This window comes from Cololabis saira, chromosome 18, assembly GCF_033807715.1.
Source record: "Cololabis saira isolate AMF1-May2022 chromosome 18, fColSai1.1, whole genome shotgun sequence".
In the NCBI taxonomy this organism is placed as follows: Eukaryota; Metazoa; Chordata; class Actinopteri; order Beloniformes; family Belonidae; genus Cololabis; species Cololabis saira.
In genome coordinates this window covers 34,358,854-34,381,579 of record NC_084604.1, presented here as the reverse complement: position 1 = coordinate 34,381,579, position 22,726 = coordinate 34,358,854, and the positions used below count along the sequence as shown (strand labels likewise).

The 22,726-nt window shown below is 40.7% G+C and overlaps 1 protein-coding gene across 1 annotated transcript; it reads right to left on the bottom strand.

Annotated features, from left to right (window-relative positions):
- Positions 1–11,699: 11,699 nt before the first annotated feature.
- Positions 11,700–19,878, bottom strand: tbx18 (T-box transcription factor 18). Its single transcript, XM_061746606.1, has 8 exons — positions 19,373–19,878; positions 18,153–18,318; positions 17,579–17,680; positions 16,322–16,493; positions 15,910–16,077; positions 15,080–15,144; positions 13,688–13,782; positions 11,700–13,314 (listed from the first exon to the last, which is right to left on the bottom strand). The coding sequence occupies exons 1-8, from the start codon at positions 19,605–19,607 to the stop codon at positions 12,773–12,775; spliced, it is 1,545 nt and encodes a 514-aa protein (XP_061602590.1). The 5' UTR covers positions 19,608–19,878; the 3' UTR covers positions 11,700–12,772.
- Between the last annotated feature and the right edge of the window lie 2,848 nt (positions 19,879–22,726).

Sequence of the window (22,726 nt, the reverse complement as noted above, 5' to 3'; positions counted from 1 at the left end):
ATAAATATATAAATAAATAAAAATAAAATCATAACCCCAGACATTACCCACCCACCCCCTGGATCCTATTGAACAAACCCCATTAAGCAGTTTTAATTTTTGCTTATTGAGGTAAAAGGGGGATTTTAGTTATAGTTTTTTTTCTTTTTTTAATTGCCTCTGACATTTGTACGTTTTGTTGCCAAACCTTAGTGTTTACTCTCCCGTCACAGCCTATCATGACCTCACCTGCGGACTCTCCAGTTTCTATGTTTGGTCACGTACAACTGGCCGCAGCTCCGCTCTGAGCATGCTCAAACATGTGGTTTCGTCATTGGCACGCATGTTAATGCACAGTTCAATCATACAGAATGCTAAAACCACATAACTGGCCTGAATGTTAATACTAACTTCTGTGTCCACTGTACAGGGCAGTGTATTCTCTGTGGGAATAAATACATTTCCACTGTCGTCAACATGAGGTCTGTTTTCAAGGCGGTATGTAAAAGAAATATAAATGTCCAGATTATATACTAGTTCAGAAAGAAAATCCTCAGTGTAAAACCAATCAGCTCACCTTGTATACTGTATCCCATAATTCTATCATTTACAGTATCATCCTGAGCAAAGGCAGATGGCAGACTTTTCTTTGTAATGGTGAAAAACTGAAAATAAATAGCATGATCTCTTTTTATTTTTATTTCAAATTTTTATTTCAAATTTTTTATCTAGTGGATAGTTTTAAAAATTCTAGTCAGGAAATGTAGTTATTATTGCTTATTTTTGCTTAATATCAGTCAGTTTGACTGGTTTTAGGAGTACTAGGAGTATCAGTTTGAGAGGGGATGTTTATGCAGTGAAAACCTTTGAAGAGAGTTAAAGAAAATATCTTTTGGGACATTGGAGCTATTACATACGACGGAGTATTAGGGCCAAACTAAGACAAAAAAAAGGGGGAAATTACGAGAATAAAGTCATAATATTATGAGAATAAAGTCGTAACATTACGAGAATAAAGTCATATGTTGCGAGAATAAAGTCGTAATAGAATAAAGTCCTAATATTACGAGAATAAAGTCGTAACATTACCAGAATAAAGTCGTAATTTATGAGAATAAAGTCGTAATATTACGAGAATAAAGTTGTAATATTACGAGAATAAAGTCGTAATATTACGAGAATAAAGTCGTAATTTATGAGAATAAAATCGTAATATTATGAGAATAAAGTTGTAATATTATGAGAATATAATTTATGAGAACTCTTCTCCCTGTGTTAAAATGAGGAATATTGAGCATCTTGTGAAGTTCTATTTATATGGAGCCAAATCAGGGCCAAAAGTTTTGCTAATTTGAAAATAAAATTTGAACCTGAAATTTTTTTTTTACAGTTTCAGTTTTATTTTTTTCAGTATCAGATCTTTTTTTCAGTTTCAAATCTTTTTATTTCAGTTTCAAATCTTTTTTTCAGTTACAAATCTTTTTTTTTCAGTTTCACGTCTTTTTTTTTCAGTTTCACATCTTTTTTTTTCAGTCTCACTTCTTTTTTTTTCAGTTACAAATTTTTTTTTCAGGTTCAGACTTTTGGCCCGGATCTGGCGTGGGGGGCGTGGCATCAACTGAGAGGGGCGTGGCATCATGAGTGACAGCAGAACAGAGAAGGCGGGGGACGTTACTCAGTCATGTTGCCTTCAGGAAACGTAGGTTGCAGAAGTTATCAGTAGAAGTATGATTCAACACTGTATGCTGTATATACACCATATTCACGTGATTGGTAGTGGAAAAAACTGATATTAGTGACACATTTCTGTTTGAAAGGCTGTTTTAGACCGTACTTGGCACCAATCGCAGTATAAAAGCGATAAACTATGCCAGACTGTACAGTTCAACAGCCACACTTTAAAGTTTGACATTTCCCACTTCCACATACTACCAAGTACGGTCTAAAACAGCTTTTTAAACAGAAATGTGTCACTAATATCAGTTTTTTCCACTGCCAATCACGTGAATATGGTATACAGCATACAGTGTTGAATCATACTTCTACTGATAACTTCTGCAACCTACGTTTCCTGAAGGCAACATGAGTGAAGAACGTCCCCCGCCTTCTCTGTTCTGCTGTCACTCATGATGCCACGCCCCTCTCAGTTGATGCCACGCCCCCCACGCCAGATCCGGGCCAAAAGTCTGAACCTGAAAAAAAAATTTGTAACTGAAAAAAAAAGAAGTGAAACTGAAAAAAAAAGATGTGAAACTGAAAAAAAAAGATTTGTAACTGAAAAAAAGATTTGAAACTGAAATAAAAAGATTTGAAACTGAAAAAAAGATCTGATACTGAAAAAAATAAAACTGAAACTGCAAAAAAAAAATTTCAGGTTCAAATTTTATTTTCAAATTAGCAAAACTTTTGGCCCTGATTTGGCTCCATACATTTATATATTTATAATATATTTAATATTATGACTTTTATTTTCGTAATATTACGACTTTATTCTCAAAATATTACGACTTTATTCTCGTAATATTATGACTTTATTCTCATATTATTATGACTTTATTTTTTATTTTTTGTCTTAGTTTGACCCTAATATTCCGTCGTAATTACATGTATTCAAGGGCTACGCGTTTTTTGAGGTTACGACACCCTGCTACAGTGGCGCTTTTGGTTTTACTTATCAAAATGTATTCTTCCTTTCACCTACCTGCCTCTTGGCTGTGAGTCTGAATTTGGCTCTTTCTCTTCTACACATTCCTCGACACCTTATTTCGATTAATTCAACTGATTGACAGCTGGAAAAAACATCGTATCACAAAATGCAAAGATTAACCGTGACTGTTGCAATGATTACACTTACGAAGTGAAAACCCAACAAGCCACAAGACCCACAAGCCTCCAATCGAGAACTTTGCATGCATTGACTTGTCCAGGCTGCAGTGGTTAGTGGACTTCTATATTTGTATTTTCAAACTGCTTTGAGCACGTACCCATACATGCAGCCCTACTCAGGAATGAGGGTTTGATTCGATGCCTCGGACCTTTGGGGATATTCAGTGTCGCGATGAGAAGCTTTGGCAGCACTGTCAGGTGTTTGATTTATGGTTCGTCTTAACTGCACATAAGTAAAGTAGTCTGCTTAAGACAATAATAGACATGACAAGTGATGATGATATTTTGATATTACTGTGAAATTGTCAGGGTTTGACACTTCCCTCCCCCAGTCTTTGAGTTTCTGTTTTGCCCCGCCTGTGTCCCATCTGCCCTGATTGTCTGCACCTGTGTCTCGTTATCCCCTGAGTATATCTGGTCTTGTCATTCCCTTGTTCCCTGGTGGACCGTACTGTTTCTTCCCTCTGTGTTCCTGAGCCCAGTTTTGATCCTTGTTAAAGCGTTAGTTTTTTGATCCTGCTCAGCAGCGTTTTTGGTTTTGTCTTTATGGAATAAATCCTGCTTTTTTGAGAACTCCTCTCTCTCCTGCATCTGGGTCCTCACCTCATCAACTTGACAGAACGGACCGACCAGTATGGACCCAGCGGGAGAGAGTGCCGCCTTCTGGGGAATCGTGTACCGGGAGGCAGAGCTCACAATCCCGGGTTGGCGGTACCCTGACGAGCTGGACTCCCCGGACGTGGAGGAATCCCCCTTCCGGGGAACACGCCTGGATCAGGGTGGGCCCCGGAGCATCCAGGCTCTGGAGCGACGGCGTCGACGTCAGGCCCAGCTAGCCGTTGTTCCGTCGGTGGTCCCGGACGCATCAGCCCCTGCTCCGGTGATGGTCCCGGACCCCCGCAGCCAGCGCCACGGACCCGGGTACCCCCGCCGCCAGCTCCACGTGTCCTGGTTCCCATGCCAAGCCAAGAGTCCCCGTCACGTCAGGAGTCTCCGTCACGTCAGGAGTCCCTGTCACGCCCCACGCCAAGTCGTCTAGGTCCCACACCAAGACCCAGGCCTGGGCCTCGGGGTCGTCCCCCCATAGCTGTCTCGCCGGTCGGCCCAGTCCCGAGGTCGGCCCCCGGAACGTTGGCCGTGTGTTGGCCTGGGCCCTCCTCCGGGCCCCCTCCACCCACCCTGGGTGATAAGTCATGGGGGACATCTGGGATCTGTCCCTTGAGGGGGGGGGGGTTATGTCAGGATTTGACATTCCCCCCAGCTTTTCAGTTTCTGTTTTGCCCCACCTGTGTCCCATCTGCCCTGATTGTCTGCACCCGTGTCTCGTCATGTCTCGTTATCCCCTGAGTATATCTGGTCTGGTCATTCCCTTGTTCCCTGTCGGTCCGTACTGTGCTTCCCTCCATGGTTCCTGTTGTTGCTCCAGGTTTTGATCACTGTTTCTATTTTTTGATCCTGCCAAGCAGCGCTTTTGTTTTGCCTTTGTTGGAATAAACCCTGTTTTTTGAGAACTCCTGCCTCCGGCCTCTCTCTCTCTCCTGCATCTGGGTCCTCACCTCACCAGCCTGACAAAGGCCTTGACAGAAATTGGTTGTGATGACACGTTAAAATAGCAGCCAACAACAGGGTCAAAAGCTAAATGAGGTTGTAGTTTATGTTGAGGTTGTGCTATGTGAAATTCAACTAATTTAGATACTTTAATGTCATAAAACATCACTACTGTGTATGGTAGCAATTGTCAACTCTGTCTCCTCTCAGGTGGTTTCCTTCTGCATGGAGTTTCCACGTTCTCTTGTTTCCTCTGTCAATCGGAAGATAAGTTAATAAAGAGACGTCTGTGTCTCTGTTTATTGCACAGTGTTACAAACGTGTTAAGATGTTACAAAAGTAAAAAAATTGTACTAGTTTTAAATGAAGAAAAAGGTTTCAAATATGTTTTTTTATGTTTTATAAAGATTACATTTGAGATTTAATGCTGGGAGAGAAACTAACAATAAATATATTATTCATAGTCTGTGTTATCGGATAAATAATAATATAAAAAACTGGCAATGATGGTTCTTCATCTCTTGATCTCTTTCTCTCCTTGAAGAGAAGGTAAATAGTATGTAATTGAAATTTAATTCAGTATCACAGTCGCTTATCAAATCATCATTCTTTAACATAATTTAGATAAGACAGAGAAATTTACTTTCCAACTTTTAAAAAAAGTAACCAAAATATGAATCACATGATCATATCAGACCAGGAACAGCCTGATTTTATACTAACCTGAATTTAACCATGTCTGACGGTGGAGGTTTTATTAATCCATATTATAATAATCAACTGACAAGATTATTATAGAAGAACCAGTATAAGAATAATTTATGTATTTTTAGAATCAACAGGAAATTATTCTATTAACTTCTTAAAAGTTCTACTTCTGTTTAGTTTTAGCCTGCCATAACTTGCATCTCTGTGCTCAAGGACCAGTATGTTTTGGTTAGGCTGGCATGAGATGTGTTGACAATCTGGAAAGGTGAGAGCCGAGTAAAACTGTGATCGCGATCCAAATCTAATCTCTACAGATGCGGCTTCAGCTGCCTTGTCTGTGGAGGCACCAGTGTGGCTGATGTGTGGAAACTCCCACTGCTGACTCACGTCTTTGTCACCAGAAGATGATGCTGATTGCGATAACATCCCGACCTTCTTTCCATTTGCCTTACATTGTTATACCATTACTGACAGTTTGGATTGGAGGGTATTCTGAGCCCATGTTAACATTTGTCTGTTTTCCATTAGGGATGGGCGGTATGGACTAAAACATTTATCACGATAATTTCTGGCATTTATCCCGATAACGATAAAAATGACAATAAACTATAAACCTTTTTAACTATAAATCTATCTTGCTCTCATATCCGCCACGTTTGTTACACAAAAACGTCATCGACGGGAATTTATCCTTTTTTCTTTCTTTCTTTCTGGCTCATTTCTTTCTTTCTTTCTTTCTTTCTTTCTTTCTTGCTCATTTCTTTCTTTCTTTCTTTCTTGCTCATTTCTTTCTTTCTTTCTTTCTTTCTTTCTTTCTTTCTTTCTTTCTTTCTTTCTTTCTTTCTTTCTTTCTTTCTTTCTTTCTTTCTTTCTTGCTCATTTCTTTCTTTCTTTCTTTCTTTCTTTCTTTCTTTCTTTCTTTCTTTCTTTCTTTCAGGCTTCCTTCCTTCCTTCCTTCCTTCCTTCCTTCCTTCCTTCCTTCCTTCCTTCCTTCCTTCCTTCCTTCCTTCCTTCCTTCCTTCCTTCCTTCCTTCCTTCCTTCTTTCCTGAACTATAAATCAGCTTTACACAAAAACGTCATCGACGGGAATGTATCCTTTTTTCTTTCTTTCTTTCTTTCTTTCTTTCTTTCTTTCTTTCTTTCTTTCTTTCTTTCTTTCTTTCTTTCTTTCTTTCTTTCTTTCTTTCTTTCTTTCTTTCTTTCTTTCTTTCTTTCTTTCTTTCTTTCTTTCTTTCAGTCTCATTTCTTTCTTTCTTTCTTTCTTTCTTTCTTTCTTTCTTTCAGTCTCCTTTCTTTCTTTCTTTCTTTCTTTCTTTCTTTCTTTCTTTCTTTCTTTCTTTCTTTCTTTCTTTCTTTCTTTCAGGCTTCCTTCCTTCCTTCCTTCCTTCCTTCCTTCTTTTTTCCCTTCCTTCCTTCTTTCCTCCTGCTCTCTCCTTCCTTCTTCCCTTCCTCTTTTCTCCCTACCTTCCTTCCTTCCTTCCTTCCTTCCTTCCTTCCTTCCTTCCTTCCTTCCTTCCTTCCTTCCTTCCTTCCTTCCTTCCTTCCTTCCTTCCTTCCTTCCTTCCTTCTTTCCTGAACTATAAATCAGCTTTACACAAAAACGTCATCAACAGGAATTTATCGTTTTACCGTGAGATACAAATTCTTACCGTGGGGAATTTTTTTGATGGTTTATCATGAACGGTAAAATATCGCCCATTCCTATTTGAAGTGAAACAGAGCTGCATCCATAGTAGCTCCTCAGCTGTGTGTCAGAACAGATCCCCATCCACAACACACTTCTGTAAAAGCATACCACACAGCCATCTATACCCACTGGGCATGAAGTTAAATATGAAAAGAGGCTGAAAAATCCACTGGAATAAGTCTGAGTATTATTGAATACAGACCTGAGCGGCGTAAGAGCTGATAAAGACGACGGCGCCAGCAGTCGATGTCATATGACGTACGATGCGCAAGTCATGGATGGTAGTGTCTAGGGATGGGCGGTATGGACTAAAAAATGTATCACGATCATTTCTGTTATTTATCCCGATAATGATAAAAATTACGCTAAAAAAAATACCAATTCAACTCCACCTTTGTAACTATAAATCTATCTCACTCTCAGATCCGCCATGTTTGTTACACAAAAACATAATCAACGGGAATTTATCTTTCTTTCTTTCTTTCTTTCTTTCTTTCTTTCTTTCTTTCTTTCTTTCTTTCTTTCTTTCTTTCTTTCTTTCTTTCTTTCTTTCTTTCTTTCTTTCTTTCTTTCTTTCAGGCTCATTTCCTTCCTTCCTTCCTTCCTTCTTTCCTCCTGCTCTCTCCTTCCTTCTTCCCTTCCTCTTTTCTCCCTTCCTTCCTCCTTTCCTTGTTTTCTCCCTTCCTTCCTTCCTTCCTTCCTTCCTTCCTTCCTTCCTTCCTTCCTTCCTTCCTTCCTTCCTTCCTTCCTTCCTTCCTTCCTTCCTTCCTTCCTTCCATAAATCAGCTTTACACCAAAACGTCATCAACGGGAATTTATTGTTTTTACAGCGAGATGACAAATTCTTATCGTGAGGATTTTTTTTGACGGTATATCGTGAACGGTAAAATATCACCCATTCCTAGTAATGTCCCAGAAGAACTTATCATGAACTGAGTGATCGTGACTACTTCATCATTTCCAACTGCTTTTGTTTTGTTGGTTTGCTTTTTCATCAACATTAGACTGAAACAGTGGGATTTATACTCAAACGGGGTCCGTGGAGGTTTAAAAAAAATGCTAGACACGACTGTAAAAAGGTTTTGTTATGATGAAAGCACACGGGTGTAGAGGTAGCCTGAATTTTCTCAGAATACATTTGGTCTGAAAATTAAATTTGAATATTTCCTATTACATTTCTTATAAACATACCACAGCCACCGATAGAGAGATAGCCTACGAACCCTGGACACTGGAAGGTCCCTTTGCTCCCCTCCTTATTCATCTGCCCCCCAACCCCCACACTATCGTCCAACTCCAGGCAGATAGTGTGACAGATCTGTCATGTCAGCACCTGGTCAAACGCAAGTGTTAATATCCCCATCTCAGCTGAGAATCACTGGAGGGCTGACACCAATAATACGTCTGCCTGTGTGTGAACACAGGAACGTCTGAGATGTTCCAGTAACTGTAAACTTATTTTACCTTCAGCACCCCACTCCCCGAGTCCAAAATCGGAAGTCTAAAAGAGTTTTGAAGGGTGACAAGGAGAGGGATATCTGACCAGTGTGTGTGTGTGTGTGTGTGTGTGTGTGTGTGTGTGTGTGTGTGTGTGTGTGTGTGTGTGTGTGTGTGTGTGTGTGTGTGTGTGTGTGTGCTTTGTCCACTGTCGCTCAGACACAACAAGCCAATCATTCCTGTACTCTAAAATAAGATCTCCTCCCCCCACCCCTCCACTCACATGTGCTCCTTTCGTCAGCACCTCTCACCTTCAGAGTGACAGGAGACAACTGAACGGGGGGGGGGGGGGGGTGACAGCTATGGAGGAAATTCATGACAGCAAGGCGAACTCTTAAAAAAATAGCACGAAAAGCATAAAAAGCGCCTTCATTTTGCACCTCTTTGAATATGAATACAGTGTAACGGTTCTCTTGTTGCATCATCTTTCCATCTATCCATTTTCTATATCTGTCTCATCCTATTCAGGGTTGCAGATGTACTGGAGTCGTTACCGGCTATCACCGAGTGAAAGGCGAGGTCCATCAGGGGCACGTCCCCAGTCCATCACAGGCCCAAAAGGAAAGGAAGAGCAGAACCAACCAGCACCACAATCTCGACTAACTGGTCAAACTAATATGAGTATTTTTCTGAATTACGAGCCATACGTATCATCAATAAGGCTGATTACTATACGCTCACACAGATCCACTTTTTCTAAATTCTCATGTTATTAAATTTTAGGATTTGTTTTATTTTAAAATCATGCAAATTATGTTTAAAGCAAATTCAAAAATGCTCCCTGACTCAATACAGAGGTTCTTTTCAATTCAGGAAACTCCCTATAATCTTAGAGGTGTCTGCAATTTCACTGTACAAAAAGCTAAAAAAAGGTATGAAAAGGAGAGGTGTCTCCATTACTGGAGTTAAATTCTGGAATGATGCCAACATACATTTAAAAACATGTCATTCTTTTGTTGTATTTAAGAAAATGGTTTGTAAAGCTATTTTTGAAGCTTATAAGTGCAAGTGACCATCTGTAAATGTTTCTTTGCTTTTCTATTGTTTCTTTGCCTTTTGTTGTTTCTTTGCTTTTCTATTCTCTTTTTGGTTTTCTGGAGGTCGGTAGCCAAAAATAGAAAGTTGGTACTATAGGATAGGCTTTTATAAGCATTTTGCTTCAGCCTATGCCTTTTCAGTTATTGTTCAACACAGTTTTTTTTTTGGTTTTGTATGAAATGTTAATGCATTGTACAATGTTTTTTTTTTTGGTGTTGTTTTGTGTTGCAATGACTGAATAAACTTCATTCATTCAATTATGGGAGGATGTCCCTAGATAAAAGGCTCATGCGTGTTTCCCAGAAAAAGTGTTCAACCTTGGAACCTTATTGCTCTGAGGCAGCGGCGCTAACCACCATGTTGCCCGGGCTGACTCCTATTCTGACAGTTTTCATCATCTTTTATTAATTGCTCCATAAATAACCTCATAAACCACCAGGTGTCCCACCAGTGGAGCCCGAGTCCGAGTCCAAAACAAACTGGGACTAAACAAAAAGCTAAACATTATTTGTGGCCCCTCTACGCAGCTCATGGATCTTTCTCTCCCGGCGAAACCAGCGTAACGTTAAATGTGATATTATCCCTCCTTTTTTTTTATGAGAAACCTCTTAACCAGAAAACATGGTTTATTAATTTTGGACGTTTGCCCGCTCCGGAGTGCTCGAGCTGGGACCACATGCACGCATAGCTGGACTGGTTGCCTCAACATAGCACAGAGACTCGGATTACAGCACACACTCACGGGGAGAGTGACATCTTTCTTCACATACCAAATACATGTTTGCTACCATAATGAGGTTCACAAGTACTGAATATTAAAACTTCAAATATATCTCCCTCTGTACAAGTTCATGAGACATTTTAGACCATAGAATACTGATTCTCGTGTAATTCAACAGCTACAGGGTTACATACACGTGAACAAAGCCCATTAAACCTCTACAGCAAGTGTTTTGGCTTTTAAGTTTTTAGCTGCATTGATAAAAGTAATTTATTCACGTGTTAAATCAACCAAACGTTGGGAATGCGAATAACTTTACTTCTTTTCTTTCAATAGTGAGATGTGATTTCACCGGAGCTTACACGTGCTTTTTGTGGGAGGCGAGGTGTCAATTCTTTGGGATGTGATGAACTTTGAGACGGTGAGGTCACACATTCGCTAACTACTCAACCACCTGTTGCCACACACACACACACACACACACACACATACGCGCAAAAATGTGCACACGTCCACACCTTCCCACTCACATCAGCTTTCACCGCGCTCCCTCTCTCCTGTGAACAGTCGCTTTGACAGAGCTAAAGGTATTAGTTTACACGCCGCTCACGCTCTAAAGATGACATGGATGGGTTGGTCGCCTGTGCATGTGTGCGTCTGCATGTTAGCATCTGTTTGCGTGAGTTATGTTTTCACCACGTCTCTTGGGTGTTTTCTAGTTGCCTCACCAAGCTGCAATCCTCATCACAAACGCAAAATTTGCAGTAACAATTAGATATGCACGACAGCAAATGTCATATTGTGATTGCTTTTTTACAAATGTACCTATAACTTCTCACTACCACACACATGCATGGAATTATATTACAAAACCAGAGGTGTCAAGTAACGAAGTACAAATACTTCGTTACCTTACTTAAGTAGAAATTTTGGTTATCTATACTTCACTGGAGTAATTATTTTTCAGACGACTTTTTACTTTTACTCCTTACATTTTCACGTAATTATCTGTACTTTTTACTCCTTACATTTTAAAAACAGCCTCGTTACTTTATTTCATTTTGGCCTTTAAACAAAAACTATCCAGTTAAATTGCTCCATCCGGATAGAGTGAATTTGGTTGTGGTTGTTTCAGATGTTCTTGTCCAGTTTTGTTCTTACATCCGTTCCCTCAGATTCCTGCAACTAAACTTGGATGTACATTCCAATAAAGGTTAGGATAAATGATAACATGCCTCTGAAGTTTGACTTTTTGCACCATTACAATACTTATAGGCAACTAGTCATCATATCTCCTGCTCTCTGAAACACATGTTAATGCTCAATAGTACACATATATGGTTCTTTAATATATTTGCATTATACTAAGACGCATTCATTTTCAATGGCTTTTGTCCTTAATGGCTTTTTTCCCCCTTACATTACTTTTACTTTTATACTTTAAGTAGTTTTGAAACCAGTACTTTTATACTTTTACTTGAGTAAAAAACTTGAGTTGATACTTCAACTTCTACAGGAGTATTTTTAAACTCTAGTATCTATACTTCTACCTGAGTAATGAATGTGAATACTTTTGACACCTCAGTACAAAACCATATCACTTAAATTAGTAAAACAAAAAAAAACTGATTGCATCCAAACATCATAGTATGTATATATATATTTTATTTGGCTCATAAAGGTCACAGAACATGTTCATGTTCTCTGGCCAAAGGGCTGTTGTCTTAGTGTGTTTCAAAAGAAAAGGTTTAGGGTTGGCTGTTGCGCACCTGACCCAGTCTAAAGAGCAGAAGCAGGTGGATTGGGGTTTTTAAGTGCGAAAGGGTCACACAGCCCTCGTGAACACATCTCTCCTCCCACCCATCCCTTTTTTTTTTTTTTTTACAGAGAGATGTACCTTCAGTCTATGTCTCACAAAGGAAAACTTTACTTCAGTCTTGTGTCCTCAGAGCTGCATCACGACAACATCTGTCAAACCAGATGTAAAAAGTGTAGATAAGGTCACCATCTAACACTTTCCCACAGTTTCAACCACATTGGTCCAAAACCGGGACATCTCCAGTGGTCTCTCATTGCTATGACGTCATCGTGTTAATGTGTCAGGCCCCAGATGTTGTGTAAAAGTCTTTTTTAAGTAAAAGGGCCCTGTTTGTAGTGCATATTAATATGTGTAGTAGGTTAAGAACAGTGACATTTAATAATAAAGCAATTAGTGTGTAGTAGCTCCATCCAAAGTAGGCACGATGCAGGCAATGTCCGATTCTCCGTGAGTTTATAGCCGCGTCAGGGCTTCCTTCCATGGGTTGAAGTGCTAGCTTTAGTTGTCTGAACCCTCTTGGTTTCAGTGAAGTCGATGGTCTCTGGACTTTATTCGCATGTGTTCCTGCTGTGAACACCACAGAGCACGTTCCCGTCACAGGGACCAATCCGTCCGTTTAGTTTGTGTAGCCACTTCATTCCTTCAAGGGTTGCGGAGTGTGCCGGACTCTGTCCCGGCCGACGTCACGCTCAACAGGTAAGGACAGTATTCCCCTCGGATTCAACTTTGACAAGCTCACAGAGTTTAAAGAAGCAGCCAATGGATCTGTCACTCTTCTGTTTGTCAACAGTCACCATCGGCACGTTGATAATTATTTCATACTGTTCTCGATCAAAATCAAAAAAATTCCCACGGTGTCATTTCGCTTTCACGACAAAGCGGTCAAATTCAGCCCATGTGGGCAGTGACTTGTGATGCCCCGCCTCCCGGCTGGCCGCTCGCCACTCCCAAGGTCCGAGAGTCAAACAAGAAGGCCTGCTGTCCTCCGCCGAGCACACCGAGACTGTCTGTTAAGGTCCCGCTGGGAGACGAGCCAAGAAACGGGCTCTGATGGCTGGCGGTGACGTTGGTGGCCATTTTATCGGGGCTGGCAGCGAGACGCGGTGAGGGGGGGAATGTGTAACCGTACAGGCTGTAGGGCGGTGTGTGGAGGCGGAGGCTAGCGTAACCCTGCGGGGTGGGGTTGGACAGGTAGCCCAGCTGTGCCGCAGGAAGAGGCAAGGAGCAGAATCCTTCGCTTTCGTAGCCGGATGGACCTCTGGGAGGGTGGAACGGCTCAGGGGGACTGCCGTAGCGGTGGAGCGGGTGCGTGGGCCGGCTACAAGTGTAGTCCGGCGGGCTAAGCGGACACACCTGGAAAGGTGACGAGCACGGGGACGTGGAGAGCAGATGAGATGGTGTTCCAATCCCTCCGTGGACTCCTGGTACTCCTACAGAATAAAAGCCAGGAAAACAGGAAGTTGAAACCAACATTCACCATCCAACATTCAAGGAAATTGTTCTGTTTAGTTCTGATACTTTAAATAATGGAAAGAACGGGAACCATTAACCAAACAGGGTGGACTGACCCTGATTCTGACTCTCGTGAGTCTTAGGTTTTAGCGAAAGGGTTGGATTTAGGCTAATGCCCAAGTGAGTCGGGGATGTCCCTAGGTACATAGGTATCCCTGATCAAATGCTTACTAACATTTGATTAGGGTTCCTAAAACTTAATAAACTTTGTGTCCATCTCATGTTTGTTTAATGGCATTTATGCCTAAAGTGACATAATCTATCCAGAGGGCGTCATTTAAGTAACTTAACCTTGTTTGGCCATGCCGGGGATGTCTTCAAACGTCAGCGTTCGCAGAGATGGACGCCAGAATGCATACGACTCCACCAACGCCTCCAAACCCATCCTGCGAAACACACAAATGCACACGTTAGCGGATACACATGGGTAATTTGAATAAAGACATCTGAAGCCGGACACATGTGAGGCTCTCGGGCGCGCCTCAGTCGACCGTACATTACGCCAACCACCTGGCGGCCATCTTAGTCGCCTGTGGGGCCTCTCGCCCCCATCTCTATGGAGACCGTAGGTAATGAGAAGCATAAACGCTGCCCTGCCATTGGCTGCCGCTGCCCGGGTGCTTGGAGGTAATTGCTTTCACACGGCTTTTATGGGCGAATCAGGACGAAGGAGCAGGAAGCCGCAGCAGCGATTTATGAGGTGGGACTCCCCTCCCCCTCAATGTGAGTCTCCCTTCTCCTCTAGGTGGGGCAGAGGGTTGCTGTGGTGGTGTAATGCGAGTGCTCTGTTACCGCTCGTTAGCGTGAGGATAAAAGTCCTCCCCCCCATGGGGTTGTAGCCTCGGTGATAATTTAGACAAGCTGTCCTGAGCAGTTCTCTGTGCTCGAAAACAGCCTATCAGAGCAGAAGTTTATTTAGCAAACTGCTTAACTCTTCCTGTAATATTTAAGGGTAGGGTTTTTTTCTTCTAGCCTTCCTGAGTTCAACTTTTATAGGGTCAGCTGTCAAAGTCCCTGGGTTATCCAGCTTGCAGTTCTCTACCTTCCTTCCTCTCAAACGTTCTGTCTCACACATTGTTTCTCCTTCATTTTCTCCTTCTCCAGCTCTCTAATGATTTCTGTGAGGCCTCGGGGGAATGGCTGTTTGAAAACTGCTGGAGTTTTACTGCAGAGTTGTTTTAATGCCGTGTTTATATATGTTTAGAAATGTGTTTATACCGATTTTCTCTGGGACAGTCTTGTTTTTTTTTTTTCAAATTATTTTGCTGTCGCTGTTGAGGTTTGGACCGAATCTGACGGCCCCTTAACATCTGCAGCCAAAGTTACATTTTCCGTCTCAAAGCACGTGTCTGTAACTCTGCAATTGTCTGAATTAATTTGCCTTTAAAGTTAGCACATTCAAATTGGAAATGTATCACTGACTAATCCTAATAGTACGTTGCCATGTCTTTTCAGTCTTTAGACATTACTTATCTGCCAGTTTGGGCAAATTTAACAAGCGCCCGTTGCACATTTTCCATTAGAAATAAATAAATAAATACAGAGCTTTGCTCCCCATAAAAATCTGAATGAAATGGCGGTGACAAAAACCACAACGGAGCCAGAACCAATGCAGGCGTGCACCCCCACGGTACCTCTTAATGCACTAGACAATGTGAAAATCTCCGGCTGAAATAAACTCACCGGTTTCTGCCAGAGTCTCTGAAGCCCTTAGCAAAAGGGTTCCTGTCAATTTTCAGCCTCGTAATCTGAAAAACAAATAAGACACTAATTATTTTCTCATAATTTTCCGTCTGCAATAACACAAACTGCATAATGTATTTTTTTTTTCGTCTTTAAATCGGCTTTAAAAATAACTTATCAATCAACACTCAACTATATGTCGGCTGAGCAGGTTTCCTTGAACATATAAGGGAATTTGTGCGGCTGCATGCATTTGTTCAGGCGTTCCTGTCTGTGTGTGGTGCAAAAGGCCCGGCTCTGTGACCCGAATCCAAAGGAACTTTTATAGGCATCAGCAGCATGTTCTGACTTCAGCCATCGTGCACTGTGAGCCAGGTGACCTCAGCTAACAACTTCACTTCAAAGCTTACACTGACCACTGCAAAAATAGAGGAAAACTAACGCCGCTTTCAAAACTGGGCGGATAAAAACAAAGGGGTAGTGAGAAGCACCATGAACAATTAGTCCAAGTAGTTCTTTTCTTTTTTCTTTTGGAGGTAAAAGCAGTTATACAGTTGCTGAAAAACAACCAGAGGACATCCGTCACTTTCTCCCACGCGTTCTCTTTTCTCAAATCTCTGAAATCTGCTAAATCTGCAAAAGTGGATTTTAAATCCTCATCACTCCTCACTATTCTACAACTACAAACAGTCTAAAACAACATATCTGCACGCTGGAAATGTGTGTTTCTTGGCCACCGTAGTTATTTCACAGTATTTCATCGTGTCTTGATAATCCAGCTGCGTCCGCTCTTGAGGGAACTGCGGATGGACTAAGTTAAATGGTTCTACCTGCTGGTTCTGATATGCTGTGACGGTGGTGAACACGGTCTCGGGGAAGGCGAAGGTGTGGGTGCCTTCCCCTGTGGGGACGGCTCTCACTGGAGACAACTCCTCTCCACACTCCTTACGGATGACGTGGACCCGCGGCTGATACTTGTGCATGGAGTGAAGAATGATCTGAGTGGGGAGGGGAGATTAACGATTAAAGCCCCAATTACAAAGCAGCAATTGCATCTCACTGATAGTAATAAAACACAAAGCATGGAACAGTTGTGGATATTTTTTTTTAACTTTGTAAATATTACTTTTTTTAGTTGCATTAAATAGTAATGTAAAATTGTCAGCCAGAACAAATGTTATAACAATTTAATTGCATAACCATATGAGAAAAACCTTTAAAGAATGATTTTGAGGCGCATACATGTCCCTGGTCGTCCAGCTCGTTGTTGGTCAGTTTGAGCTTGTCAAAGCTGACCACTTGGCGCATCCATGTCTCCCCTGAGGCTGGAGAGTCCGGGTGGATGTAAACTCTGGGCGGCACGGGGGAGTCAGCGTTCCCTGCCACCATCCACTTGGAGCTGTGATACACATACCTTCAACATTCACACAAGCACAGTGATCAGAAGGGAGACTATTCATGATGTCTATTTTGAATACTTATGTATCTATTTTATTATGCACTCATTGATTTTGACTGTTTTTTTCCACCCACAGTAACTATAAAACATTTATAAAAGCAATTTTTCAGCCCAAAAAGTGAAAAAAAAATAAACTCATGTAATTAATATGATTTTTTTTCCCAGATTTCTTTTCCAGTACTTTTTAAAACTAAGGAAAAACACATTTAAATTCTGTTCTATATTTTTCTTTTTATAAAATGGTCATCCATCACCCCAGTCACTTTAATTTTATAGCAGCTTTGAACAACTTTTCAATGTAGCAGAGTTTTTGTAACAACTGAAAACGATTTGAACGCTCCTAATAGACTGTTAGTTTAACAGCTTTTAGAAAGAAATGCAGAAAGTATTCCTCATTTGGTTGAAGTTGCGCTGAACACCTGCTGTTAAACATTTGGATTCAATATGACCCTGCAGGCTCCGCGCCCTTCAAGACAACAGCAAGCACGAAAGGTGGTATATCTAGAGCAGTATATAAACTGTCCAGTCAGGATGACCAAATAAAATGCCCTTCAAGATGTCAGTCACTTTTGGAAAAAAATAAAATAAAACAATTCAAACATAAAGAGGAGTTAGGAAAGTTGAAAATGACAGAGCATAACGTGCAAAAAACTTGGCTGCACTGGCTGCGCCGCAATAAGGACTTTTGTTGGTTTGACCCTGCAGGGCAGAGAGGTTAGGCGTCCAAAAGGCCCTCTCCAAAAGGGACGACAAAACCGCCGTGACAAAGCGCCGGTGCCAAGCGCCATATGTGGAGAAAACAGGGGCTGCACAGCTGAAAACCCTGCGCGTCCCACCGATTTGGTGTAGCGTCTAATTAAAGATGACACGGTGACGAACCCTACAGTTCTGACTTAACGGATAGAAAGAGTTCTGCAATAGATATTTATCCTTCAGCAAAATTTGATATTTAGTTTATATTTATACAGATTCTGTTAAATGTTTTTCCTCCATATGCTTCTTTTATGCAGTGCATTTTAAAGGATGCGCGTACACCTTACCTGTACCGTTTGTTGTCCACGGGGATTATATCCATGGCGATGTAGTACTGCTGATGGGGGTCCAAGCCCGTAATCTTCACACGCATAGCGGGGAACATCCGCCTGAGAGGAAAAGCAAATAAACCTTCAATTGGGACTTCAGCGAAACACACTTAGCTTTTTTAATTTTTAATTTTTATTTATTTATTATTATTAGTATCCTTGGTAACAGTAGCTCATAATAATAATAATAATAATAATAATAATAATAATAATAATAATAATAATAATAATAATAATAATAATAACAAGGATAACAATAATAAAAACAATGGTTAGCTTTTTCAATAATTTAAGTGTAACTTAAAAAATTATCATCCGCAGTTGTGAATTATTCACTCTCACAAAGGCCTAAACCTACGTGCTTTTTAATAATTCTTGAATCATTCCACATGTTTTTGGTCGTCATTATCTTCCCTTTTGAAATGCAGAACTCTTGCAGAACTCTTATCTGAGCAAACTTAATAATACCTCTGTTTTCCCCCCCTACCCGGCCATCCTCAGGTTGTGTGTTCACAGCAGGCTCTGGTCTTACCGTCCAGCCTTGGTGATTATCATCTCCGTGCCAATCTCGTGGAAGCGCTTCCACAGGTCGGACCCCTGCAGGTCCACGCGGGTCTCCTCCCCGGTGCCGGTGCCGGTCACGGGGGCCGTGCACACGGCTGTGGGCTGCGGGCTCTCCAGAAGCGCATCCTCGCTCTCTGCAGCACCAAAACCAAGATTTACACGAATGATTGCTTAACACACTCGTCCAAGCCAATCATTAATCACTGCAGGGTATTTACGCTTTGCCTTCACTCAAAAGACAAAAATCTTGATCTAGTACAATCACAACAGCGTTAAACTATAAGATATTAGAATAATAGACTAATAGTTACATTAATGATACATTTATATGGTTATTCTTTAGTGCATTTATGAAACGTTTCAGCTCTAGAATTGCAGTAATGACAAGACAACGAAAATGTAATGGACATTTTATTGACTTCATTTGCACAATGAGTTCGATTATTTTAAATAAAAGTCTGAATTAGGCCTTAACTTATTCAAATATTAAAATACAGATGCACTTGACAGTTAGTGACAGCTCAAAATATGCAGCCATATTTATGTGCAGAATAGTCCTGTAATATAAGAACACTGTGCTACTGTACATATATATATATATATATATATATATATATATATATATATATATATATATATATATATATATATATATATATATATCCATTTCATCGTTTGTGTCTCTCTGTTTTTATTTTCTCTATTAAACACTGTCCTCCCGGTTTCTGCTTCATGCAGGCCTCTTACTATCTTTTCCGTGGCAATTTCCCTGTCTTTATACGCTGCTAATTGCTGTGTTTATGATTGCAACACAACTCATAAACACATTCACATTAGTCAGACACGCAGCTCTCGCATAGACCATGAACACAGATATGATATCACTGTGCAGGTCTGACAAAAGCCTTGCTGGGGTTTTCTTTTTGTAACATGCTCTGTGTTAAACATACATGTTTTATTGAATGTTATTCTTTTTTTATCATGTATTTATTTTTACAGATAAGATTAAAATCACGCAAAATGTCTCAGCAGTATATGTGATCATTTTTTCCTTATAATAGCACCAGGCAACACATCTGCATGGCTTATTAAAATATATTTTCAAGTGAGGAAATTATTCATGATTGTATTATTCATATTATTATTATTATTTCTGTTTTTCTAATTATTATTACTGTGTTGACTTACGGGATCCGTCACTGGCGCACTCGGCTTCGCTGCCCCGGTCACTGGCGCACGCTGTGCCGGCGCGCAGTCCCGCGGTCCCGGTTAAATCAGACACATCATGTCCGTCCTCGTAGCCGGGGGACACGGCATCCTCTCCGGAGGTCCTGCGTCGCTTTTCCGCCCCAATCAGCGCTTCCACTGAGAAGGCGTGCGCCTTTACGCTCAGCGCGCACGGGGACCGCCGCTTCTCTGCCATGTCTGTCTGCGCTTTGCAGGAACCAGGGGAAGGAGAGACGACCGGGTTGACGACCAAGAGCTGGCCGGGTGTAAGAAAAGTTCAAAACCCCGACAGTGAAAAGGGGACATCCACAAGAAAACAATCCCGAGCGAGCCGTCGGCGGGACGGTGTTCCGTCCCTGGATTGATGAGTATAGAAGGAGCTGGCAGGAGCTGCGCTGGTGTCTCCGTTATCCGTAGGTGCCGTGCGAGGTTTTGGACAGTGTCAACAACCGAGCTTAGTTCAGAGCCGGAGTGAGGGAGCCATCAATCACAGCGCAGAGCAGCCAATCCCGAGCAATCACAGCCCCCCGGAACTTTCCCTTCGTCCCGCCCGCTGCGGGGGCCACTCGTGCCGCCTATGGTCGGATCAGAGCCGCTGGATGAATCACGTCCTCCTGCAGGAGCGAGGACGGTGCATCCTTCTGGAGCACCGAGTGCATTTTCACACTCGAGCCCAACATGCTTTGCATATTTGGCCAAGGGGCTATACTTCATCACCACTTCTGGCATCATCATTTCTTCTGCAACCTGAACTTATTTATGGTTTAAACTGAGATATTTATGCGTCTGTTTATCTTTAAGTGACAGCCAGACATGTTTTTGGAACAACTTCCATTGGTAGATGGGACAATGAATCGTTTCGTTATATTTCCCCTTTAAAATGTATTAGTATCTTTTGTTTCTGAAGTCTGCCTTTGTTGAAAAGGATAGGCAAAATAAGCCATGAGGCTTCAGCCTACCTTTTTGGTCAAAAAAAAAAAAAAAAAGGAAATGTGTACATATATATAATATATATATTTATACCTGTGTGTATACTGTACATATACAGTGTGTATATGCAAACATCTTAAAATGTAAATGACCCAAAAAAAAATCATGAAATGCGCTTGTGAGTTATTCGTTTTAATATCGGTCTCACCCAATTACAAAATATTACACATTTTAAATAGTTTGGTATAAAAACACTTTAGTTTTAGTACTTTCAATACCCTTAACATTCCATAGCCAATAATTAACTTAAATTTGTTAAACGTTTAACTGAGTAATATCAGCTGTGTTTAAACAGTCACAACATATTTATCATGCCATCGTCCAATATAATAGTCTCCGTTTGGATTAAACGGGCCTATATGAAAATATTTAACTTTGATTATGCAAATGTAGTGATTTCTCACTATTTCAAAGGTACACGTGTCCCATGGTGCGAAGAGTCCATACTTTGATCAAACAATAATGAAAATTACTAAATGACTTAATGATCAGGCTCAGTGACGTCGAGGTTTCAGGATCAGAACCGGTTCAGACGGAATCGATCCAGAAGCGGGGTGGAGAGTCTCTCTGACCAGGTTTAGTAATCCTAAAACAGTTTGAGGCACCGTTAATGAGTCTGGTGCGGAAGCTCGTGCAAGCTTTTTTTTTTTTTTTTTTTTTTTTTTCCTTTATTCAAAATATATTCATATACAAACAACAAGGCATCACATGTTTTTTCCAACATGTATAAGGGAAAAGGTGCATAAAGAGACAACAGAAGGAAAAGAAATAACATAAAAAAGGAAAATAACTTAAGGGGCTAGGGCTTATCCAATAAATTATATTCTTCAATTGTGTTCAAAAGTTGTATTGCATTTCTTTTTGTCATGAGTTTAAGGGTTTAAAAAAAATGGAGGAATTCGTTGTGGAATACACAAAAACGAGGTTTCACCTTCATATACTTAGATTTGTGGATGTGGAATTTACCTAGAATTATAATATTATTGATAAGGAAATCATCGATGTTATTGTCCATTGAAAGTCCAAAAATAATAGCTTCACGTGAGAAGTCCTGCAGGTCAAAAACCTTTGGGTGAAGCCAGTCATGTACATCCTGCCAAAGGGTTTTAGAATACATACAATCAAAAAATAAATGATCAGTAGTTTCGCATCCATCACAGAACATACAGTTATTAGTCTCAATACCAAATCGTTGTCGCAACAGATCACTGGATGGATATACACCATTTAAGGTAAGCTCGTGCAAGCTGTAGGACGTGAAGGGCACAAGGCACCTGAGTGACGTCAGTCTGTGTCTGCGCGCGCAGTTTCTTGGCCGAAAAGCGTTGCAGAGTCTCTCAGACGGCGGTGTGATGCTGCAGTTCTCCAGCGATGACCAATGAACCTGCAAATGTGTTAGATTGACTAATTCTGCTGTTGTCGGATTTGGACATTATAAAATGTCACCAGTCACATCAGGATGTAATTATTTCCCCCGTTTGGCTCAGGGCCGTTTCCTCCGCTAAAATCACGTTGCGTGCATGGAGCTCCGGGCCTCTGCAGCCTGCACGCTGGTTAAATAAACAACATGTCGTCGACGTTTATTGGCATAAATTCTCAGTAAGTGACTGGACGTCGAGGAGAAGCTCCGTGCACTTGATCCACGCGGCTTATCAGATCAAAGTATTCATGTTTCCCGTCTCGTGGGTATTTAGATATGTCGCTTTTCTATTTAATTCCGTGGGAAGTTAACAGCTTACAAAATGTTTAGGATTCAATTGAGCTTCAATTCAACATGAGACGTCCGATGTCTGGCCAAAAAAAAAAAAAAAAAAAATGAAAATCTTAGAGATATTGCCTGTAGAGTGAATCTAAAATGCAGATGATAGAAAATAACATATTTATTTTTAATCAATATATGGGCTAAAACGAACTTTTTTTTTACAATAAAAGCAAAAAAAGTTAAAATAATAAATATCTCTTTTTAATGTCAACATGACAAAATGAAGAAGTGCCTTGAGGTCATTTTTATAGCTTAACATATTTGAAACCTATTAGCGTTTCAATTAATCTAATCAAGTCATATCAATGTTAAAAGCTTAGAAAAACTACAGAAAGCTTATAGATTAGAATTAGTCGTTTAATAAAATGAGGGTAAGATCTTTTCGCTATTTTAATGCTACAAAACTTTTAAAAACTCGATTCTTAAAAATGAAAACAAAGCGCATCCAAAATATTATCATAGACGAACTTTTGAATTAATAATACGGTTTTTTAATTCATTTTTCTTCTGCATTCTTCACAATAATAGCTGTCAACATTTTTTTATTTCGTATTATTATTATT

What these genes read in the sequence shown, in the direction of transcription:
- tbx18 (XM_061746606.1), bottom strand. Translation starts at nt 19,607, where the DNA reads ATGGCAGAGAAGCGGCGGTCCCCGTGCGCGCTGAGCGTAAAGGCGCAC. An exon ending in GTGCGCCAGTGACGGATCCC is followed by an intron (nt 18,319 to 19,372) that starts GTAAGTCAACAC and finishes TTGGTGCTGCAG; the next exon opens with AGAGCGAGGATGCGCTTCTG. An exon ending in ATAATCACCAAGGCTGGACG is followed by an intron (nt 17,681 to 18,152) that starts GTAAGACCAGAG and finishes TTTTCCTCTCAG; the next exon opens with GCGGATGTTCCCCGCTATGC.